Source organism: Saccopteryx leptura, chromosome 2 (genome assembly GCF_036850995.1).
Source record: "Saccopteryx leptura isolate mSacLep1 chromosome 2, mSacLep1_pri_phased_curated, whole genome shotgun sequence".
Classification (NCBI taxonomy): Eukaryota; Metazoa; Chordata; class Mammalia; order Chiroptera; family Emballonuridae; genus Saccopteryx; species Saccopteryx leptura.
In genome coordinates, this window is record NC_089504.1 from 176,814,344 (window position 1) to 176,838,550 (window position 24,207).

Consider the following 24,207-nt stretch of genomic DNA (forward strand, 5'->3'; position numbering starts at 1 on the left):
AGGGAGAGAGAGAGAGAGAGAGAGAGAGAGAGAGAGAGAGAGGAGAGAGAGACAGGGGGGAGGAGCTGGAAGCATCAACTCCCATATGTGCCTTGACCAGGCAAGCCCAGGGTTTCGAACCAGCGACCTCAGCATTTCCAGGTCGACGCTTTATCCACTGCGCCACCACAGGTCAGGCGAGGGTTCCTTTTTCTCCACAGCCTCTCCAACATTTGCTGTTACCTGACTTGCTAATAACAGCTAATCGAACAGGTGTGAGGTGGTATCTCATTGCCGTTTTGATTTGCATTTCTCTAATAGCTAAAGAAGATGAGCATCTTTTCATATATCTGTTGGCCATTTGTATTTCTTCCTGGGAGAAGTGTCTATTCATATCCTCTTCCCATTTTTTTATTGGATTGTTTGTTTGTTTGTTGTTGAGTTTTATGAGTTCTTTGTATATTTTGGATATTAGGCCCTTATCTGAGCTGTTGTTTGAAAAAATCATTTCCCATTTAGTTGGCTTTCTGTTTATTTTGTTATCAGTTTCTCTTGCTGAGCAAAAACTTTTTATTCTGATGTAGTCCCATTCATTAATTTTTACCTTCACTTCTCTTGCCATTGGAGTCAAATTCATAAAATGCTCTTTAAAACCCAGGTCCCTGAGTTGAGTACCTATGTCTTCTTCTATGTACTTAATTGTTTCAGGTCTTATGTTTAGATCTTTGATCCATTTTGAGTTAATTTTTGTACAGGGGGAGAGACTGTAGTCCAGTTTCATTCTTTTGCATGTGGCTTTCCAGTTTTCCCAGCACCATTTATTGAAGAGGCTTTCTTTTCTCCATTGTGTGTTGTTGGCCCCTTTATCAAAAATTATTTGACTATATATATGTGGTTTTATTTCTGGACTTTCTATTCTGTTCCATTGGTCTGAGTGTCTATTTTTCTGCCAATACCATGCTGTTTTGATTGTCGTGACCCTATAATAGAGTTTGAAGTCAGGTATTGAAATGCCCCCAGCTTCATTCTTTTTCTTTAGGATTGCTTTGGCTATTCGGGGTTTTTTATAGTTCCATATAAATCTGATGATTTTTTCCTCTATTTCTTTAAAAAACGTCATTGGAAGTTTGATGGGAATTGCATTAAATTTGTATATTGCTTTGGGTAATATAGCCATCTTGATTATATTTATTCTTCCTAGCCAAGAACAAGGTATATTCTTCCATCTCATTATATCTTTTTCGATTTCCCTTAACAATGGTTTATAGTTTTCATTATATAAGTCCTTTACATTCTTTGTTATGTTTATTCCTAAGTATTTTATTTTTTTTGTTGCAATCGTGAAGGAGATTATTCTTTTGAGTTCGTTCTCAGTTGTTTCATTGTTGGCATATAGAAAGGCTATTGACTTCTGTATGTTAATTTTGTATCCTGCGACCTTACTGTATTGGCTTATTGTTTCTAGTAGTCTTTTTGTGGATTCTGTGGGGTTTTCGATGTATAGGATCATATCATCTGCAAAAAGTGATACCTTTACTTCTTCTTTTCCGATATGGATGCCTTTTATTTCTTTGTCTTGTCTGATTGTTCTGGCTAGAACCTCTAGTACCACATTAAATAAGAGTGGAGGGAGTGGACAACCCTGTCTTGTTCCTGATTTAAGGGGGAAAGCCTTCAGTTTAGTGCCATTTAATATGATAGCTGATGGTTTATCATATATGGCCTTTATCATGTTGAGATATTTTCCTTCTATACCCATTTTGTTGAGAGTCTTAAACATAAAATTGTGTTGTATTTTATCGAAAGCCTTTTCTGCGTCTATTGATAAGATCATGTGGTTTTTGTTCTTTGTTTTGTTGATATGGTGTATTACATTAACTGTTTTACGTATGTTGAACCATCCTTGAGATTCTGGGATGAATCCCACTTGATCATGATGTATTATTTTTTTAATATGTTGTTGTATTCGATTTGCTAGTATTTTGTTTAGTATTTTAGCATCTGTATTCATTAGAGATATTGGTCTGTAGTTTTCTTTTTTTGTGCCCTCCTTGCCTGGTTTTGGTATGAGGGTTATGTTGGCCTCATAAAATGTGTTTGGAAGTATTGCTTCTTCAATTTTTTGGAAGACTTTGAGTAGAATAGGAACCAAGTCTTCTTTGAATGTTTGATAAAATTCGCTGGTATAGCTGTCAGGGCCTGGATTTTTATTTTTGGGGAGGTTTTTAATGGTTTTTTCTATTTCTTCTCTACTGATAGGTCTGTTTAGGCTTTCTGCTTCTTCTTGACTCAGTCTAGGAAGGTTGTATTGTTCTAGGAATTTATCCATTTCTTCTAGGTTGTTGAATTTAGTGGCATAAAGTTTTTCATAGTATTCTACAATAATTCTTTGTATATCTACGGTGTCCGTGGTGATTTCTCCTCTTTCATTTTGGATTTTGTTTATATGAGTTCTCTTTTTTCCTTGGTAAGTCTTGCCAAGGGTTTGTCAATTTTGTTGATCTTTTCAAAGAACTAGCTCCTTATTCTATTAATTTTTTCTATAGTTTTTCTGTTCTCTAATTCATTTATTTCTGCTCTGATTTTTATTATCTCCTTTCTTCAGCTGGTTTTGGGTTGTCTTTGTTCTTCTTTTTCTAGTTCCTTAAGGTGGGAAGTTAAGTGGTTCACTTGGGCTCTCTCTTGTTTGTTCATATATGCCTGAAGTGATATGAACTTCCCTCTTATCACTGATTTTGCTGCATCCCATAGATTCTGATATGTCGTATTGTCATTTTCATTAGTCTGTATATATCTTTTGATCTCTGCACTTATTTCTTCTTTCACCCATTCATTTTTTAAAAGTATGTTGTTTAGTTTCCACATTTTTGTGGGATTTTTTTCCTCTTTTTTGCAGTTGAATTCTAGTTTCAAGGCTTTATGATCAGAAAATATGCTTGTTACAACTTCAATTTTTCTGAATTTGCTGATGTTGTTTTTGTGGCCCAACATATGGTCAATTCTTGAGAATGATCCATGTACACTGGAGAAAAATGTATACTCAGTCACTTTGGGATGAAATGTCCTGTAGATGTCTATCATATCCAGGTGCTCTAGTGTTTTGTTTAAGGCCACTATGTCTTTGTTGATTCTCTGTTTGGATGACCGATCTAGAGCCGTCAGCGGTGTATTGAGGTCTCCAATTATGATTGTATTTTTATCAGTTTTTGTTTTAAGATCAATAAGTAGCTGTCTTATATATTTTGGTGCTCCTTGGTTTGGTGCATATATATTAAGAATCGTTATGTCTTCTTGATTCAGTGTCCCCTTAGCCATTATGAAATGGCCATTTTTGTCTCTGAGTACTTTTCCTGTCTTGTAGTCAGCATTATCCAATATGAGTATTGCTACACCTGCTTTTTTTTGGATGTTATTTGCTTGGAGTATTGTTTTCCAGCCTTTCACTTTGAATTTGTTTTTATCCTTGTTACTTAGATGAGTTTCCTGTAGGCAGCATACAGTTGGATATTCTTTTTTAATCCATTCTGCTACTCTGTGCCTTTTTATTGGTGAGTTTAATCTGTTTACATTTAGTGTAATTATTGATACTTGTGAGTTCCCTATTGCCATTTTATATCTTGCTTTCTGTTAGTTTTGTGTCTTGTTTGATGCTTCTCTTTTGTTTTTCTATCTTTTGTTTTTATTTGGTTGTATTCCATACATCTTTCCTCTGTTGGTATCTTTTTTATCTCATGTGCTTCTGTGGTGGTTTTTTCAGTGGTGGTTACCTTTGAGTAATGAAAAGGGTCCCTACCCTGTTCATTGTAGCGAACTATTTTGTGAGTACTTTTGCACTCCATCGTCCTTTGCTACTGTTAATCTCCATCTTCTCCCCCTCTTTCTTTTTGTTGTTGTCACAGTTTAAATTTGGTTTTATTGTGTTCTTCTTGGAGCTTTTACTTGTGGCTCTGTTTTTTTTTGTTCTTTGTATCTGATTGGAGAACCCCCTTTAGTAATTCCTGGAGTGGGGGTTTTCTGATGATAAATTCCCTCATCTTTTCTGTATCTGTGAATGTTTTTATTTCTCCTTCATATTTGAAGGATTGCTTTGATGGGTATAGTATTCATGGCTGAAAGTTCCTCTCTTTCAGGACTTTAAATATTGGGGTCCACTCTCTTCTAGCTTGTAGAGTTTCTGCTGAGAAATCTGATGATAATCTAATGGGCCTTCCTTTATATGTTGTATTCTTCTTTTCCCTGGCTGCCTTGAGAATTTTTTCTTTGCTGTTGGTTTGTGTCAATTTCATTATGATATGCCTTGGAGTAGGTTTGTTGGGGTTAAGAAAACTTGGAGTTCTGTTTGCTTCTTGAACTTGAGGCTTTAGTTCTTTCCACAGGCTTGGGAAGTTCTCATCTATTATTTGTTTGAGTATGTTCTCCATTCCATTTTCTCTCTCTTCTCCCTCTGATATACCTATTATTCTTATGTTATTCTTTTTGATGGAGTCAGATAATTCTTGTAGGGCTATCTCATTTTTTTTAATTTTTGAGTCTCTTTCTTCTTCTCTCTGTTGTGCCTCAAGTTGCTTGTCTTCTATTTCACTAATCCTCTCTTCTATCTGACCTGTTCTATAGCTAAGCTTGTTACTTCGTTTTTCAGCTAGTGAATTGAGTTTTTCATCTCTGTTTGATTTGTTTTTATAGTTTCAATTTCCATGAACATATATTCTTTGTGTTCATTGAGTTGTTTTCTGAGCTCCCTAAATTGCCTTTCTGTGTTTTCTTGTATATCTCGGAGGATTTTTAGGATTTCTATCTTGAATTCTCTGTCATTTAGCTCCAAGGTTTCCAATATATTAAATTTTTTCTCCATAGATTTTTCCTCATCTAGCTGTGTTACCTCTCTTTCTTTTGTATCCATGATATTCGATTTTCTCTTCCTTAATGGCATCTGAGGGTGGTTTTGTTGATAGTATTAATGAGATTTAATAAAGAATAAAAAGTTAAAAAAAAATAAAAAAAATAATAAAAAAATAAAAAATCGAAAAGAGTTGTTTTTTTTTTAAAAAGAATTAATAATGAAATAAAGAAAAATAAAATAAAATAAAAATTAAAAAAAAAAAGGAAATTATTCCCCCCCTCCTTTTTTCCTCTCCTCTCCTCTCCCCTCTTTCTTGAGAAAATCTTGTGGTGGACTGTGAATTATAACAAACAATGCCTGTGATGGAGGGCCTGAATTGGGGAAAAGTAATAAAAGAGCAAAAAAAAAAAAAAAAAAAAAGAGCGTATGGACCCACAAATAGCAAATAAGGAAAAAATTTGGGTCAAGAATAAAATGATTTGCTTTTAGGTGTTGGTTGTCTAAGAGTTATGATGAGAGGATTAAGAGGACAACAGAAAAATGGGGGGACAAATTAAAAAATTACTATTGTATTTAGTGGAACAAGAACTAGATAATATGGAGAGCCAGGGATGGGAGCACTGCTAGTGAGTTAAAAAGGTGAAGTAAAAACCCCCCAAAATGCCACAAACATAAGTTTGAGTCCCAGATAAGATAATTTGTTTGTTATTGAGGTTTGAATGAGAGGAGATGTAAAGGAGAAAGGAAGAAACTAATATAGAGGGAGAAAATAAAGAGAGAGAGAAAAAAAAAAGAGGGAACCACTAAAAGAAGAAAAAAGAAAGGAGAGAGAGAGAGAGAGAGTTAAGGGTTTTGGAGTGCAACCCTCATAGAGAGAAAGGAAGAGAAGAAAAAAGATAATGGGAGATGTAACACTTATGGGTAGTGTAGTTCAAGGAGAGGAGAGAGTAAGACCGGTAGAGAATTAATCGGCCAAATTGGAGGTGGAAAGAAAAAGTATCAAGAATGAAGATAAGAGAAACAAACAAACAAATATAATAAAATGGGATAGGTTATAAAGTCTGCAGATTATTCTTGATTTTGAGAGGTTATCTTCTTGCTTTTTCTTTTCTCTCCCTCTTCCTGGTCGGTGACTCTGTACCCCGGGTTCTGCCCCTTTGGCATGCTCAGGTAGAGGTTTGCAGTTGATAAGTCTATGGCAATGTCATGTATTGTGCTTTAGTCTCGTTGGCAGTCGAAGCTCATTAGCATTTATAGGCTCCGACAGTGAGAGACTCCGTGTTCCTGGAGCCTTTCTCCTAGTCTTTCCTTCCTCAATTAGTAGCCTGATAATCCAGCTATGGGGTTGCTGCTGCCTCTGCCTGGATAGTAAGAGGCTCAAAGAGCTGGCAACTCCCCACTCTATTTCCACTCAGCACAGGGCTCTGGGTAAGGCTCAATCAGTCAGAGCTGCTAGCATAATCAGGCGGGCTTTCCGCCCACTCAAAGACCTCTGGCTCTGCCACTCTGTCCGGTAACACAAGCGGGCGCCCACTTCCGGGGCGCTTGGAGGAAACTCTCACTCACTGTTTGCGACCAGGATATCCGGCCAGCAGTCTCACGCTCTGAGTGAAACCCCCAACCGCAGGGAAAAGTTGCAGCGTTGGAATTGAGTCTCGCTCCGTCCCTTTGCGCGGCTTTTGCAAGGCGCTGGGGCGGCCCGAGATTCTGCTTTGGCCCACACAAAGGCCCCTGACTCTGCCCCTCTGTGCGATAACATGGGCGCGCACTGCCGAGGCACTCGGAGGAATCTCTCATTCACTATCTGCGCGCGCAAACCCGGATATGAGGCCGGCCGCGTTTCCCTCTGAGTGAAACACCCAGCAGCACGGAAAATCTCCACCGTTGGAATTAGTTCTCACTCCCTTCCGTGCGTGGCTTTCCCAGGGTGCTGGGGCTGCCCAGAGACTCTGCCCTCGGCCCACAGAAAGGCCTCTGACCCTGCCTCTCCGTGGGGCAACACGGGCACCCACTGCCGGGGCTTAGGAAGAAATCTCTCGCCCACTAACTGCGCACCAACCAGGAGACCGGGTAAAATGGCCGCGCCGCTTGTCTTTCTTTGTTTGGGTTTGGCGCGAGTGTTAGCTTGTATTGCCCGGGTTGCCACAGGATCTGATTTTCCTCGGCTTGGATCTCCGTGCCACAGCCTGGTTCGGCCGTTTGTGTCGCGGCCTGGATGTATTCACCCCCTTTGCCCGCCTCAGTTTCTATATTCACAGTTACCAGAGAAAGCCGCCCTGTTTAGGTTAGTGAGGAAGGCGGAGCATTTCTTACTCCCTATTTCCTTCGGGGTTTGGTTATATTTTTAGCTAATTTTTCACTCAATCATACCTTTGGGTGTATTGCGAAGCATCTGGAAGCTCCAAGTATAGGTTTTTCTGTTTCTGGTTGAAGATCTTGTTGAGTTTTGGGGGAGATTTATCGGTATCGCTTCCTACCCCGCCATTACTCTGACGTCATCAGTCAAATTTGGCATCTTAAGGACCAGATTTTGTAGTGTTGTCTCATATTGAGTTCACCAAGTCTGCTGTCATTTTCATTAGAACTGCTTTCAAATAGGCCCTTTAAAATGATTAATTAAGAATTTAAAACACTGCCTTATCCCAGATTAATTTCTCTGGTTGCTTCTCGACCATCATTTTTGTACATTGAGAGGTTTGGGATCATGAGTCCCCTGTCAGATGCACTGTAGTTACAGTTCTGCGGTACTTGCGCTTGACAGCTCTGTTCCTTTAATAAAGATGGGGGACTGAATGCATTCATTTAATTCTTCACTCTTCCTAAATCTTCTTGAAATGAAATTAATGGACTGTACACCAGTGGGAACTAAGAGACAATAGAGGGAACAGTTCAAATGAAAGATGCCATAATTTTTTTAAAGCAAGCAGGCAAAGTGTACCTGATTTCAGAGAGAAACTGAAGTAAACTCCAAAATAAGCAAACATGTTTTGCTGTAGAACCACAGAACAGTTCAGGAACTCAAAACCTATAAAGGTAAGGGTGCAGAATAGGACTAAATATGGGGAATTGGTTCAATCTCTTTTATAAGAAGCAGTTTGACTTTTGGGTTCCTCCTCTAAAACTGAAAGCACAGTGACTGACCCTCCCCTAATGTAGGCAGAAGATTGGAAGTTGACTCTCTAGAGTGTTGAAACAGAAAAGCTCAGTAACTGAGGACACAGGCACCGCTGGTTGGGGTTGGGGGAGTTGAGGGCAGCATATTCTGCAATCAGAGAAATTAAATCAAATCTGAGTAGTGAGAGCGACACCCCTCCCATCAGCTATTTTCCTGTTTGCCCTCCCAGACACGGACTTGAGATTGGAGGATTTGAACAATAAGATGTGGAGATTTGTCATGAAATTGCTTTTTGCTCAGCCACCTGTGGTGAGACTCACCAGTCAACAGGTCCGTTCCACAGGGAGGCCTTACTAAGCTTTTTAGTGCTCTTTTTATTAAATGAGAGTGACTAGCCAGTGATCACCGAACTTTTGGAAAAGTTTCCAACAATGAAGGCAGAGTCTGAAACAAAGGTAAAGGAAACCGTCAAAGGAAGGGGAAGGGAAGTTGAAAACAACCTAATATTTCTGGAAAGAAAAGAGATGTTATATCCATAAAACAAGAATGGTAAAAAATATAATGAAAAAAGGAATACTCAGAAAATAAGGAGGAACTCATGTCAAAAATATAATGACAGACACTTTAAGAGGTAACCAAAGTGTTGGAAGATAGTTGAAAAACTCAAAAAGAACAACCAAAAGACAAAAGGATGGAAAAGAGGAGAGAAAACGAGGAAATAGAAAAATCATGCAGAAAGTCTTAACACCTATCTCATTGGCATTCCACAAGGAGACAGATATGGAAGGGAGGAAATTATCAAAAACACCAAAAAATTTCCTAAAACTGAGAAACACATATTTCTAGGTTGAAAGTCTGCCAGCAAACAAGAAAGGAAAAAATACCTACACTAAGGGACATTACTGTGCAATTACTGAGTACCAGGCATAAAGAGAAACTCTGAGAAGAGGGGAAAAAGAAAAAAACCACCAAGCAAATCAGCTGTAAGAATTAACAGCAGTTTCCCCCATTGTGCTCCTAGCAATTGTAGCATCACCTGGGAACCTGGCAGAAATTCAGATTCTCAGGCTCCACCCAGAACTACTAAAAGAGAAACCCTGAGGATAGGGCTCAACAATCTTTCAAGAAGCCCCTGTCCCATCCTGATGCCCGCTGTGGTTGCAGAAACATGGGTAGAAAACCAGAATGGCCTCTGGCTCCTCAAACTTACAACTATAAGCTATAATAGAGTAAAGCCAAACCTCCAAATCCTAAGGGAAAAGGATTTCTAATCTAGACTCTATACACACCTACACTGACAGTCTAGAACTAAATATGAAAACGTGCGCACGCACACATGCACACACCTCTGTGCATGGATTCTTAGAAAGCTGATGTAGGTATGCCCCAGGGACATGCAGGACTAAACCGAGGAAGACTGGGCAGCCAGGTAGTAGGACTTCAACAGAGAAAAGAGATGAAATCCCTCCAACGTGAGGCCAGGTTCTCTAAAAGACTTAGTTTTTACATGGTGATTGTGTGAAGCCTCTGAAGCAAATCTGGTCATTTGCAGTGTTTGTCATCCACATTCAGAATCTTGGCTTCTTAGAGCTAGAAGAGCTCATTCTATTCCATTTCCTTCCGTTGACAAGTGAGAAAATCAAGGCTCACAAAGTGCAGTAAATCAAAACACAACCAGTAACAGAATCAACACTCCCTTGCTGGGGAGCTATGTTGAATTGCTCCTTCAAAGAGATTCTACTTATAAAAAGAAGGAGAGAAAAAGTTCTCTTCATTTTAACAAGTTGTTTAGTGTACAGAATCGCAGTTCTGTGTTTACTTTTTCTGGATGGCTGGTCTAATGGTCATAACATTTTCAGACATACATGTGCATCTTGAACCACAATATAGATAAATCCTTACAGACTAAAGTTTGATCTAGAGTTTCTGGACTAATAATCATGATTTGAACGTATTTACTTAATCCCAATTTCGGAGGAACCAAAGATGAATGAGAAGTCCTCTCCATTTGCAAGTCAATGACAAACTAATGGGAAGACTCAAATCCACAGCATAACCATAAGATTGGTCTGCCAAGTGAAACTGGCTATGAAGGGCCTCTGTCTCAAAAGAGGGAAAAATTTTAAATTCCGCTAAATTAGGGTTAGTTTTTATTGCACAGAATTAAATTGCTTCAGATTAAAATAATTGTTCAGTGAGTATCTTCTTTAGCACCCTAAGTTGGAATACTTGCTCTTAAATTTATGTTTACATAAAGGACTAAATTGAATTTACACTTGAGGATCAAAAAGGGTTGTTTTGTATGTAGTGTGAATGGGTTTTTGACTCGTTTCTTTTTTCATTTTAACACGTTATAATTGGCATATTAATAGGGCCCCGATTATCTTATTAAAGCACTGTGGTCATCATGATGTTCATGATCCAAAAGATAATTATTTTTTATATTGACCTCACTCTTAGCTGAATGAACTGAGTTTTTCTCCTCACAGTGGCTCACTTGCTGCTTAGTGTCGTTAATTCTTAATCAAGAATCTTTCCCCTTGCTAAAGTTGCCTCATTTGGCTTTGTTCTCTGATGCCGCAGTACCAGTGGACCAGTCTAAACATGTATTCTTTTAATGAAACTTCTTAATTACTTCTTTAGTAAAAAAGATGAGCAGAGAGAGTTTATTTTTATCTGCATGGGAGAGGTTCTTTGCTTGCCAAGTCCCTCTGTTAAAAGAAGCCTAATATTATGGGTTGTTAGTGTTCCAGCCAGATAGTTTTCAGGGAAGCTTTTCAGGGTGGTGCGGGGGGGGGGGGGGCGGGGGGGCAGAGAGTTATTGTTGGATGTATAAGCGACCTTTAATGTGTTTGCAAAATGTAGTGTTTTCTGTAATGACTTGTAATTCCTTTATAAATGATGCTGAACTGGTTACTTGCACGTTATATATAGAAATCAGCATTTCCTTGGGGCCAGGCTAACTCTCTCAGTCAATACAGCTAATATACTTGCTCTGTGGTTGTATGGGATGACCATGGATTCAGCAATTTGTTATTTGCAGTAACTGAATTGGACTTAAGAGATGTGGTTAGAGAAATATGTTCTGAGAAAAGAGGGCATTGCAACTTATTTTTAAAAAAGAGCTTTCAAGTTAAATTTCACCACACACATCCTCCCTTAAAGGCTAATGTGGCTCCAGCCAGTTGGTTCAGTGGTAGAGCTTTGACCTGGCATGTGGAAGTCCCAGTTTCAATTCCCAGTCAGGGCACACAGGAGCAATGTCCCTTCCCCTATTCTTTTTTTCTCTCTCTCTTCCCTTCCCACAGCCGTAGCTTGATTGATTTGAGCATGTTGGCCCCAGGTGCTGAGGATAGCTCTATGGAGTCGCTGCCTCAGGTGCTAAAAATAGCTCGGTTGCGAGCATGGCCCCAGATGTGGGTCTCTGGGTGAATCCCGTCAGGGTGCATGCGGAAGTTTGTCTCTTTATCTCTCCTCCTCTCACTTAAAAAAAAAATAAACAAATATGAGAAAGGACAATGCCACAAGCACATACCTTCTCTCAACAGCCAAGGTTACACATCTTCAACATATCACAGCTGCAAAGCCTAAGCCTCCTGTTACCTTGTGTAATAGGTAGGAAACAGTTGAAATGACTGACAGATACTCTTTATTCATCAAGAAGTTACAGTTTAATTGGTTCAGGAATTCCAGTGTGAAGAAACCTGATATTTTGGTTCCTTACTAACAATGTTTTGGTCTGTGACCATTCAGACTCTGAAAATAAACTAACAATATTTACATGCACTTAAGAGTGCATGAGGTTCTTTTGAGTCTTTTGCTTTCTGAAGATCATAGTGAGTCACAAAGTATAGAGAACCAATCATCGAATGATTATGTTGCTAAAAGCGTAAGTTATTTAGTCTGGGTTTACATTTGCCAAGGTGTTCAGAGTATCAGAACAAACAAACACATTTCTTATATGTGAGAATAATACATTTGTGATTGTAGGCACAGGAAAATGTCACAACTGGGCTATTTTCTAGTCAGCACCTCACACCTGAATGTGGAAGATCACTGTGTGCTTCGTGACAGTTCTTCCATATCAGCAATACAAAACACGGTACAAAACAGGGCGAGGAGATGGGTGGGCATTCCATAAGTGCTAAACTGGATCTCTGTGACCAGAGACTACAGGGGTTGTACGGCAGGTGAGAAGAAAAGCACAGCCTGTGCCCTGGCAAACCAGAAGACTGGTGCTTCACTCCCAAAGTGGACGTCTAGGCAGACAGTCACCATCGTCCCGACATGCCACCATCTGTCTTCTGCACCTCCGGCTGGTGCTCCTGCACCTGGTCTTCCATGCCTCCCAGCCAGTCTTTGTACCCACGATTGTCAGAGCAACCTTTCTAAAATACACATCTGATATTGTCACCCCACCATTTGGAATCCTTCTCCTTCCCCCAGCTTGATCTTGAGATAGAGGCCAAATGCCTAACATGGCTTGCAGGGAACCACTTGACCTACTATCATCTCCTTCTATCACTTCACTCTTCAAACTCCTCTTTCTCTAGTCTCCACTCGTGAATTCTGTGCATCAGCCATCCAGGCTTTCTTCCATTTTCTCAAAGGGAAGAAGGCTCGCCTTGTTCTCACTTGCCTCTACCTGGAATATTAGCTGCCTCCTAACCGGGAAGTTTTGCTGACTGCCCTCACCCCCTCCACCACTTTTTAGGAGGCTGTCCTTTTTTCTTCCCCGTACTCTTGCCCGATCTTAGCACCTAATCATTTTAGTGGCCACTCCCACTTGCCGGCCAGTCCTCCTCACTAGAATGGAAGCTCTGTGAGGTCAGGGACCATATCTGTCTTCTTCATTGCTAGGTTTTGAGCACTCTCTGAGCAGCTGCTGTCACACACAATGATGAGTTGCGTTTGCCTCGACATTTTAAAGATAATCTGGCAAAGCAGGCTGAAAGGTGAAATCAGCAACAAAGTGAAGCCATTATTGTTGGGCCTGAGAAACCACTGCTGAAATAGTTAAGCCTTCTGTTTTTCCTGTGGCCTTTGAGAAGCCTGAGGGAACCCTCTGTATTCCAGCTGACCAACACCCCAGGTCTGTGTTTGTTCATTAGGGGCTGATTATACTTAACTCCGGCAATGATTTAACCAAGGAACACCCTGTACTGTCAGAAACCATAGATGGCCAAAATATTCATAGTCCTTAAGATGGATTTGCACAGGCTGAAATGCCTTCTATACGTTCAGTACCATACTGTGATTTTTGAACAATGCCAGTAGGGCATTTTCACATGAACTAAAGTAATGGGAAAAGGTATTCACACAGTTTATTTTGTTTCTTTTGTTAGGGCTTTGCATATTTCCCGCCAGAAACATTAACTGCAGTGCTTTTAACTTGTTCATCAATTTTGGTATTTATCCATATTTGGAGAAAAATTAAAGCTGGATCTGAATTAAATCTTTGTCTTCCAAAAGTGGCAACTTGTGATGCACACTGTTATCAAATGTGTTTGTATCGAGGGTTTTAGGTGATTAAAAAAGTTTTTAATTTAGTTTTTTAATATAGTCTCCTTTTTTAAAACTTTCTTGATGTAAAGCATGGTATTTTAAAAAGAAAACTGGTACCTATCATGTAGTTATTTGCCAGTTAAGTCTGAGAGCTAATATGAAACTGGTACTTGGATTTAATTTAGCTCCATTAGGACAGAGTTAAAATTCTGTGATACAGGGACTATTATCCTGGCTGTTGTAAGGGATTTTTGTGCAGAGGAGCATGCTGACAAAGACAGCACTGTACGCACTCTGTCCATAACTGAGCACTTTCACACTGCCATTTAGGAGGTGTGCAGCTCAGGAAATTGCTGGCTTTGGCTAGAGCATACTTTAACTGCAAGGAAAATTTTATTCGTCGCTCAAGTAATTGGCAGTTTTAATACCTTGTTCATAATTACCTTATAAACAAACAAATACATAAACCAAAGATTATATGGCCTGTTACCTAACTCGCAGCCTTATTTGACCAATGTGATAGACACCTGTGGATCCCCTGTTCCCTCCCACAAAACACCACTTTGCTCCATTCATTGCAGAAATCTAAAGTTGAGCATTTTCTTTTTCTTGTTAAATGTAACTGTAGCTGTGCTAGCCTAACACCCGGGCCCAGAACCAGATGCAGAGTTGAATGGGAGGAACCGCTGGAGACAGAAGGGAGGTGGAGAGAGGATCGTGGTTACTTGGGCACTTCAGGGTTACTCCACTGTTTGTGGGAGGACATCCTGGTAATGCAAACAGTGGGTTATGTATTTAAGAGCACATTTTTTCACCCTAAAGTGTGGTTTTATTTAACTCACACACCCTGACCCTAAGGCCTTGTGGCTTGTCTCTTGGACTGAATCCATCTCTGGGACCTAGAAATTGACTAATTGTCTTGCTTGGCGTTAGCCTGTACCTCACAACTAGATCAAGGAGTTTATACTGTAGCAAGTCCAGATTTGAGACATGGTCAAAATCAGAGGTCATGGCTGACTTGACTCTAAACAAAGTCTGTAAGACTCTGTGGGAATCTAAGGACTTGATATTTGTAACTTGTACATGGAGTTGCTAATCCTGGTGGTGGTTTTTTTTACCTTACTATTATACTATTATCACAAACTTTGGCTCTTGCCATAAACAGCACCTTCTTGTTACTTTCTATAGGATGACTTTAAAATGGAGTTAGATTCTCGGATGACTTGGATCCAAAAAGATTCCCCCACAGTTCTTAAAAGTAGCATGTGGAGGATTTTATCACTATTTTGAGAGATTTCATTAGTTGTTTAAATTGAAAACTTTACAACCTTCTTGTTTTCTTGTGGGGACAAGCAGCACCTAACGTTTGTACATATTTAGGAAATCTACTCTGATGGATGTCTGACATGCAGACCCTGGGAGCCTCTCTTGTCCCCCTGAGGTGCAAGCACAGATGGGGGGTATTGCCAGGACTTCCTTAGTGTTGGAGGTGAGGGTGGCTCAGTGAGCCAGGATGGACGCCCACATTAGTCTGAAACCAGGAGTACAGCATTGTTACAGGGGTGGAAAGTAGTAGGCATCTCTTGAGGTGCATCTCCTTACAAGGACTTAATTATCAAAGCATCTTTGAAACTGTATACTATAAAACAAGCCCTCAGGGATTGGTTTGGGACCAATAGGGACTTATTCTGTGAGGTGTTTAGGAAATACTTGGACTATTAGATTAAAAGCTCTAATTTCCTAATTTTAAAATTAGCTATAATACCTATACCAGATAAATGTTGTGATTAAATGGCAAATACATACATGAAAAAGTGACTAGCATAGGGCTTGGAAACTAATAGTATGTCCTCAACAGTATTAGATTCTGTACTCATTCCAAGATACGGTTCCCACGTTTGACAGCCACCAGCCTCATGTGGCTACTAAGGACTTGAAATATGGCTACTGTGACTAAGGAATTGAATGTTAACACTGAATTTAAATTAAATTTAAAGAGCCTCATGTGGCTGCCATGTTGGACAGTCTGGTCTGGAATTTAAGACTGTTAATGTCAAAAAATTTTAATCTAATTGCCCCTTGGGTTTATTTAGACTAGGATGCTTTTATGTAATACTTTTATACTATTCGGAGCCCTGAAGACTGGTTTTGAAGACTATCGCAGTGCATTGAAACTGGCTATTTCTTAAAGAAAAACAGATCTCTCTAGCATAGCTTTAAAAAAAGCCCCAATCTGATGAGTATTTTAAATTGGCACCTGAAGTGTTGGTACTTTCTAAGCGAATAATGATAAGTAGACTAGAAATGAAGAAGAAGGAAGAGGAAACTGACACATCTGTGCCTGGAAGGCTAACTCGGGGCAGGCATTCACATGTCATCAAAGTAACAAAGAAAAAATAGTTTAAGTGCATATAGCGTTTAGGTAACACGCAGAGTTTTATAGAAATGCTTTTCATGTATTCTGATATTATGATGTACAGTTTCATTCAAGATTACAGCAACTAAAGAGATGCTCTTTAACTTTTAAAAGTATTGTTTAGAGCAGTCAATTTTCCATTTTTCTGGAGAACAGGTTTGGAATAGAAAACATTTTTTACCTTTCAGATTGTTGTACCATCACCCCGTTATCTTTGGTCTCCTTTAATTCCAGAGCTGGAAACAGGATTGTTGAAATATTACCTGAACAGCTGAAACAGTTTCAATCCCTGGAAACATTGGACCTCAGCAGCAATAATATTTCAGATCTCAAAACTGTATTTCCACCTCTACAACTTAAATATCTGTAAGTGAAGTTTTCTTTAGCAAAAAAATGCTACCTGTGGTGAAAATACCATGTTATAATAAGAAAATTAACTTTAAGTTATAACAAACTGCCTGTTTTACTGCTGATGGATCAAAATGTAGCTTTTTTACTGGCTTATAATTTGCTGTAAGTCCTAATGACCAGTCTTCATTTTACTCTTATACTTTTGAATTACAAAAAAATTAGACATCCTTTGACTGTTAGAAAACTTACGGAGTGCAAAGGGTTTCTTTTAAAGAATAAGATTTACACCATTGTTTTCTTAATAAATTAATAAAAATGAAATTTTTAAAAAGTAGATAAACATCTCTAACAAATTTTTATGTCCTTCAGATTTTCCAGTTGCCCTTTCCCTAGCAGTGGGTGCGAATCGTAGTCAATACTGGTTCACGAGGACCTAAAGGGCGATTATTAAAGTGTCCGTTGTTGCAGATAGGGGTTAGGTTCTCTGGAGAGTCTTTATAATACAGATCGTCCATGCACTCTATCTTCCCAAAGAGACCAGAGAGAGAAGCTCATCTTCAGACTTTCAACAGGTACATCAACAGCAACCGGGTCACGTCAATGGAACCTGGGTATTTTGACAATTTGGCCAGTACACTTCTGGTGTTGAAGCTGAACAGGAATCGAATCTCAGCTATCCCCCCCAAGATGTTTAAACTGTACCAACTGCAACACCTGTAAGTAAAACACCTCTTAGGTGATGTTTCCTCACCTCCTCTAAATTCTTGGTGTCTGTCCCCTAATATTCACATTGTGGCTGAAGGAGTTTAGAAGCAAGGATGTGACCATCTTCCCTTTGAGAGCCAGAGTTGTAGAACCTCTGAATCATAACAATCCTTCAAAGTCATCTCGTACAGGCTCCTTCCTGACAAGGCATGTCGGATTGTTACCAAAAGCATGAACAGTGTAGTCACTGAACAGCCTCTGCACAGAGGCGTCATTTGTAGCACTGAAGAAATCACAGGGACTCTCCATGGCTGTGGTTTATGAGAATAATGCTGACAACTTCAGGAGGCTCTGATAGCTGAAGTGGTTATAAAGAACTATCTTGTTAATAATGGTCGAATAATCTGAACAGGCTCCTACAGAATGGTGGTGTTCAACCTTGGCTGCACATTACAGACACTTGGGGAGCTTTTAAAAATACCAGTGTTCAGGCCACACCCTAGACCAATTATATTAGAACCCCTGGGGGTAAAATCCAGGCCTCAGTGAATTTTAAAACTCCCCAGGCGATTCCAATGTGCAACCAGGGTTGAGAATGACTGCCTTAAAGAGAAAGCATTAAACAGAAGGACTTGTGAGAGTAACCAACTTTTATTAGCACATTGAGCAGGATAAATTTGACGTCCCTCTTCCTAAATAGACCTGTTTTCATGTTATATTTATTCTCATTCTGGATAATTTTATAACAATTATTAATTTGTTAACTTTTATACTGAGTGGACAACTGTTTTGAAATTAAAGTATAGTCTAATTTCAGTATTTTATCATTCCAAAAACATACCCACACATTTCAGAAGGAAATCCCCTTATTGCTAGTAAATCAACATTGTTCTCAATAAAAATGTTTAGAAATTTAAGACAATAGGTAATTTAACATTGGTTGTTTTAACTATATTGTAGTAATGTGACATTTTATTACTGCCTCCAGAAGTCCTATAAGCTAACTATTTCACTGTAATATCCAATGCAGTGAATTGAACCGAAACAAGATTAAAAATGTAGATGGGCTCACGTTCCAAGGGCTTGGAGCTTTGAAGTCTCTGAAAATGCAAAGAAATGGAGTAACAAAACTTATGGATGGAGCTTTTTGGGGGCTGAGCAACATGGAAATCTTGTAAGTGTGGGTTATCACAGTTCCTACTCAGGTAGTATGATCACCGAATGTTCAGAAGCTTATATTTAAAATTCTATTTTAAAAATCTCATAATTTGCGATCATATATAGTTTAGTTTTGCTTCAGGTGAAATGACAGAATTTTTAAGCATCTGGTTGGTCTTTTTTGCCAGTGTCTGTATATAACAAAAGCTAAATATCTCGTAACAAGAATATATAATAGGTTGTCATCATATGTCCCCTTTGAAGAGACTAGATAATGAACTTCTGAGCCTGCTTTTTATTCTTATTGTAAATGTAGGCAGCTGGACCATAACAACCTAACAGAGATTACCAAAGGCTGGCTTTATGGCTTGCTGATGCTGCAGGAACTTCATCTCAGCCAAAATGCCATCAACAGGATCAGCCCTGATGCCTGGGAGTTCTGCCAAAAACTCAGTGAGCTGTGAGTTGCCTTTTATTCTCCTCAAGTTGGAAAGCAGGGATCATGCCAGAGCATGAGCTTCTTACCACTGATCTGTGAAATTTTTATAACAGTTTCCAAGGTGACAGCTTTTTTTCACAGGCAACCTAGTCATATTTTTGTTGTGATAAGTTGAAGCCAACTCTGCTGTTTCAGGTCTGTGGTTTATGGGCCAAAGCAATGATGGTTATTTTCAAATAAGTACAATTTTTTTTTTAATAACTGAGATTAGAAATCACGTTTGCCGGGTATTATTAAGAAAGCAGAGTTTTAGAATAAGGATTATTTCGGTTACCCATATTACCTGTTTTTGTTTGTTTTTGTTTTAACAAAACACTGTTGATTTAGAAAGTAAAATCTATTTTATGTCTTTTTTTGTTCCTTTTCTCTCTACAGGGACCTAACTTTCAATCACTTAGCAAGGTTAGATGATTCGAGTTTCCTGGGCCTAAGCTTGCTAAATACACTGCACATTGGGAACAACAAAGTCAGCTACATTGCTGACTGTGCCTTCCGGGGGCTTTCCAGTTTAAAGACTTTGTAAGTTACAGGTTTTGCTCTCAGTACATGAACCTAATTGGTTCCTAAATGTGCCCACTTTTCTCCCAGCAGATTTCCTTTGTTGTGAGAAATGTGTACAGCCTTAGAAATAGCGTTTTAATCTTTCCCAGATCAGTTTGATTAAAATCAGTCCATTTCACCCTTATCTGTTTCTTAAAGGCCTTAAAAAGTACAGCCATCTGACTTTTTTTTAATTTTTTAAAATTTTTTATTTTTTTCTGTATTTTTCTGAAGCTGGAAATGGGGAGAGACAGTCAGACAGACTCCCGCATGCGCCCGACTGGGATCCACCCGGCACGCCCACCAGGGGGCGACGCTCTGCCCACCAGGGGGCAATGCTCTGCCCCTCTGGGGCGTCGCTCTGTTGCGACCAGAGCCACTCTAGCGCCTGGGGCAGAGGCCAAGGAGCCATCCCCAGCGCCCGGGCCATCTTTGCTCCAGTTGAGCCTCGGCTGCGGGAGGGGAAGAGAGAGACAGAGAGGAAGGAGAGGTGGAGGGGTGGAGAAGCAGATGGGCGCTTCTGGCCGGGAATTGAACCCGAGACTTCTGCACACCAGGCCGACGCTCTACCACTGAGCCAACCTGCCAGGGCCATCTGACTATTTTGGTGATTATAGTTAGCCTTCCCAGGATCTCCAGGAGGTTGGTAACTGTGCAGCAGGGAAACAATTTTAAGTTCGCTTTTTCTTTATAAAATGCAGATTAAAAATTACCCAGAGCAAAAAGATAGACAAAGGGCAGCAAAGATGCCTATTTATCTTAGCAGTTATATCCAGACTTAATCTCTGTCCAAGAGAAAAAGAGAAAGATGGATTAATTGACCTTTGCAAAATCTCTCAAATATTCATTTTAATGTTGTACAATGGGCTTTTGAGTTTTGCACTGTCAGAAACATTTGCTCTGTTCACTATTTGAAGCATTACATACTTGAAAGACTTACTGTATGCTTTGGCTAACTCCTGCATATATGGTTGGAACAGTGGTTTTAAAATTTAATGTATTTTTCAGACTATTCTAGTCTTTCAGAATTTAGTTATTTTGATAGAAGAATTAATAAAGCCAGAGTCAGCTGTCCTGATTTTGGGCAAAAACTTAAAATGTTGTGGAAAGAGGAGGACAGAGCATAGGAGGTATGTTGAAAAGAGAGAATTTACTATTGTTTGGAAAGGAGTGGAGATGATGTGAGGAATTATGAGGAATTTATTACAGATTACATGCCACCTGGGTGGTGATCTTAGACTTCTGAGTTTATCCCTAAAGAGAGTGATTATATCTTTTGTTAAGTACCTGGTACCAGTTTCAATAACATTCCTCTCTTATATTAGGGATTTGAAGAACAATGAAATTTCCTGGACTATTGAAGACATGAATGGTGCTTTCTCGGGGCTTGACAAACTGCGGCAGCTGTGAGTATGGTTTGCCTCATACTTTGATTAGCTGTTTGACTTAAAATAAACACTGTTTTAATTAAGTCAGTTCCATAGCTTAAGGAGTTTAGAAATAGGTGCTTAATCTGGTTGCTACCTTTTGTCATTTCTCCAGATAAATGCTGCTGTACAAAATGTGTATTAATTTGCTTTTCTTCCTTGGATGTAAGGGTTTTATTCAACATTTCAGTTTGTATAACTTATTTTAATATCTAGGTAAGAATTTTAAATTGTCTTGAGTGTTTAGACTCTTAAAATTATCATTGTGTAAGTGTTTTAACAATTTAAAATCGTCAGTGTTACACTCGCAGAAATTTTTAAATAAAATGATCCTGTATTGACTGGTAATACTGAAGTAGATTCCAAGCATTACATGGTAAAAACACACTTCTGTTTAGTCACAGATTGGCCTTGCAGGTGGCCAAATTCTGTATTTTAAGCCAGTGGTTTTAAAATAGAGTTTCATGTAGCCCTAAACTTTTGTGAATAATGAAGACATTCTTGGGAAGGGAGGCTGAAGAGAAGGTCTCCATGCTGTGAAAATTTACTTGGCATGACGTTTCTACTTATAGGGAATGGCTAGCCACTCCTAAAGAGACTTTTAAACCACTGCTTTCATTTAACCATTAAGTAATTAACTGACTACCTATCTTTGCTGTGTTCTCAGCTGAATGTGTGAAAACCATGCTGAGCCATATATTACTGAAGTAGATGGCATGGATACATTTTTACAGAATATATTGTGGAATTCTAGAAAAGAAAGAATTCACACAAATGATTTCAAAAGCAGTTTTCTTTTCATGAGAATTATACCTTAAAAATGGCTTTTATTAACTATTCAAATGTCAATTTTGTGTTTTCAGAATCCTCCACGGAAACCGGATTCGATCTATTACCAAAAAAGCCTTCACTGGTCTTGATGCATTAGAACACCTGTGAGTAGTTGGAATTTGGTTACCCTAAAGGTAGACTAAGAGCAGTATCTACTTACGTGTCATGAAAGATAAAACAAATGAAAATGGAATTTTTTTTTGACATCCTCTCTGTACCAGTAAGCACATTTACACATCTGTTTGGCCTTTGTCTGCCTCCCTACCTGCTTATCTAACTGTATCTATGTGAATGTATACAGGTATATATCTTGCATTTAAGGACATTGCTTCAGATTATTATTGGGTTTTGCTTAGTTATTTTTGTCAAGTAGTGATAACATTTTTTTTTTAAATGACTACCATTTATTATGCACCCACAACATGTCAGGCATCATGCCAGGTGTTTATATACAGTCTCATTTAATCCCCACGAGAAGACTATTAAGTAGTTATTATCTTTATTTTTAAATTAATGAGTGAAGGTTCTGAGGGTTTGATTCCATCGGACAGTTAAAAAGGTGACTTTGATATTAAAGATTAAAAAAATCCCACAGTTCTTGAGAGTGACATTTGGAGGGCATTAACATGACTTTCTCTGAGATTTTTTATTAGTTATCGCTGTTGTTTGATTGTAAAACATACAGCCTCTTTTTCCCCACTTTATTGTCCCTTTTTTGTTCTCTTGCTCCCGACCTGTTAGCAGCTGGCAGAGTCAGGACTCAGACCGGGGCTTCCTCTGCTTCTCTAGCGACCCTCATCGCACAGGCTCTTGCCTTCAGTCTCTGCCACGGCCATTCTCAGGAACTCCTGGCACACAATTTTAAAATGACATTTAGGAGCTAAAATATTTTCAGTTTTAGGAAAGCAGGTTAGCCAACCAAAATAGCAGTCAAAACTTGCATGAGTTTCTAACCCCAAGTATATGTTTTACACGTGTACAGTAAAAGTACCAAGTAATATTAATATCTCCACTTTGACTATTAAGGAATGCTTACAGCTAGAAGTTTTAATCTCTATTAACTCAGAGAAAAGAAGTTAGTATTTAAAACAGTGGTCTCCAACCCCCAGGCCGCGGACTGGTAGCAGTCCATGGGCCATTTGGTACCGGTCCGCAGAGAAAGAATAAATAACTTAACATTATTTCCGTTTTATTATATTTAAGTCTGAACGATGTTTTATTTTTTAAAAATGATCAGATTCCCTCTGTTACATCCGTCTAAGACTCAATCTTGATGCTTGTCTCAGTCACATGATACATTTATCCGTCCCACCCTAAAGGCCGGTCCATGAAAATATTTTCTGACATTAAACTGGTCCATGGCCCAAAAAAGGTTGGGGACCACTGATTTAAAATATACATGTGGTTTGTACCCTCATTTGTGCTGCGTGTTGAGAGTGAAGATTTAGCTGTGTTCGTGGACCACCTTGCTGTCGTCATCTGGCTCACCTGTCAGGTTGAGGGTTTGGACAGCTGACCATACCCCGACAGGGCAGCATCAGGCTGCGGTAGAAGAAATGTACAAAGCTGGTTTTGGAAGGGCAGACCAGTATTGCTGGACTTACTGAAACAAGTTATTTTCCAAGGGAAAGTAGCCAAAGGGGTTTGTCACTGACCCATTCCATTTCTGGGAAAGTGAAATGAGTGGATCAGTGGAATATTAACTTCTGCTTCAGTTTTCTAAACCTTCCTGACTCTTCCAGCCTCTTTCTCTGCCCTTCTTTCTGTCTTCTTGTCACTTGTCTCATTCAGAATCCTTTTTGTATACTCTGACCCCCTTGTGAAGGAAGCAGAGTAGTAATCATTATAGAGAGTACTTTAATTCAAACTGCTTGTAAGTACTAGCTAAAAATAAAATCAGCCCAGAATATTGGCTCATTGTAGAAATGTTCTGCCTGAAGTGTTTGTTTTAGCAAGCACATCTTGCCTGAACACTTAACTGTCTTTACAGTAGCAAGTTGTGTGTGGCAGAACTAGGCTAGTGATTAAGCATAGGTTTTGAAATGGAAAATAATTGGGTTCAAAGATCATTGCCTTTTTCCCCCGCTGAGCCAGGTAGCAATACAGTTTTTTGGGTTGCTGGGAGGAATAAATGTAATATATGTTAATCACGTAACACAGTGCATCTCATAAAAAGTATTATTCTATACATGATGGTTTTTTAAAAGCATAATTATGAACAATATTATTTGTGTAATTAAAAGGTACTAATGGTTAACTTAAATAATAATAAATTGAACAAAATAATATGGCAGAACAGCTTGGGCCCTTATGAGTCAAATAACCTGTATGTGGTAAAGGGAATGTCTCTCACCATAACAGAGCTGGCCTTTGATACACAAATGTCCTTGTTCTCCAGCCCAGGCTTCTTAACGGGTTCCTTGAGAGTCAGCCTGTATGCCCACTTCATCACATAGAGCAGGGATTGGGAACCTATGGCTCGCAAGCCAGATGTGGCTCTTTTGATGGCTGCATCTTTAATAAAAAAAATAATAACTTTAAAAATAGAAAACATTCTCATGTATTACAATCCATTCATTTCCCACCGCTCATGTTCATGGTTGTGGGTGGCTGCAGCCAATCACAGCTGTCCTCCAGGACAACACCAAATTTTTATTGGATAATGCATAACGTACACGGGTCGTTGTATGGCTCTCACAGAATTACATTTTAAAATATGTGGCGTTCATGGCTCTCTCAGCCAAAAAGGTTCCCCACCCCTGACATAGAGTGTTTGATGAATGCAGAGGGCAGTGTGGGCCCAACCTTTGCTTGAAGGCATGCAGTGACCATATTCACTCT

At 39.1% G+C, this 24,207-nt stretch overlaps 1 protein-coding gene across 3 annotated transcripts in view; it reads left to right on the forward strand.

Annotated features, from left to right (window-relative positions):
* LRIG3 (leucine rich repeats and immunoglobulin like domains 3) overlaps nt 1-24,207 on the forward strand; it is a 56,707-nt gene that overhangs the window by 20,380 nt on the left and 12,120 nt on the right. For 2 of the 3 annotated variants that reach the window (XM_066369332.1, XM_066369331.1), the window contains exons 4-10: nt 16,090-16,221; nt 16,779-16,922; nt 17,942-18,085; nt 18,386-18,529; nt 18,944-19,087; nt 20,434-20,514; nt 21,399-21,470. In XM_066369332.1, coding sequence (XP_066225429.1) covers nt 16,090-16,221; nt 16,779-16,922; nt 17,942-18,085; nt 18,386-18,529; nt 18,944-19,087; nt 20,434-20,514; nt 21,399-21,470 — 861 coding nt within the window. Of the gene's footprint in view, nt 1-16,089; nt 16,222-16,740; nt 16,923-17,941; nt 18,086-18,385; nt 18,530-18,943; nt 19,088-20,433; nt 20,515-21,398; nt 21,471-24,207 lie in introns of those variants that run through there. The other variant, XM_066369333.1, reaches the window with a different exon arrangement.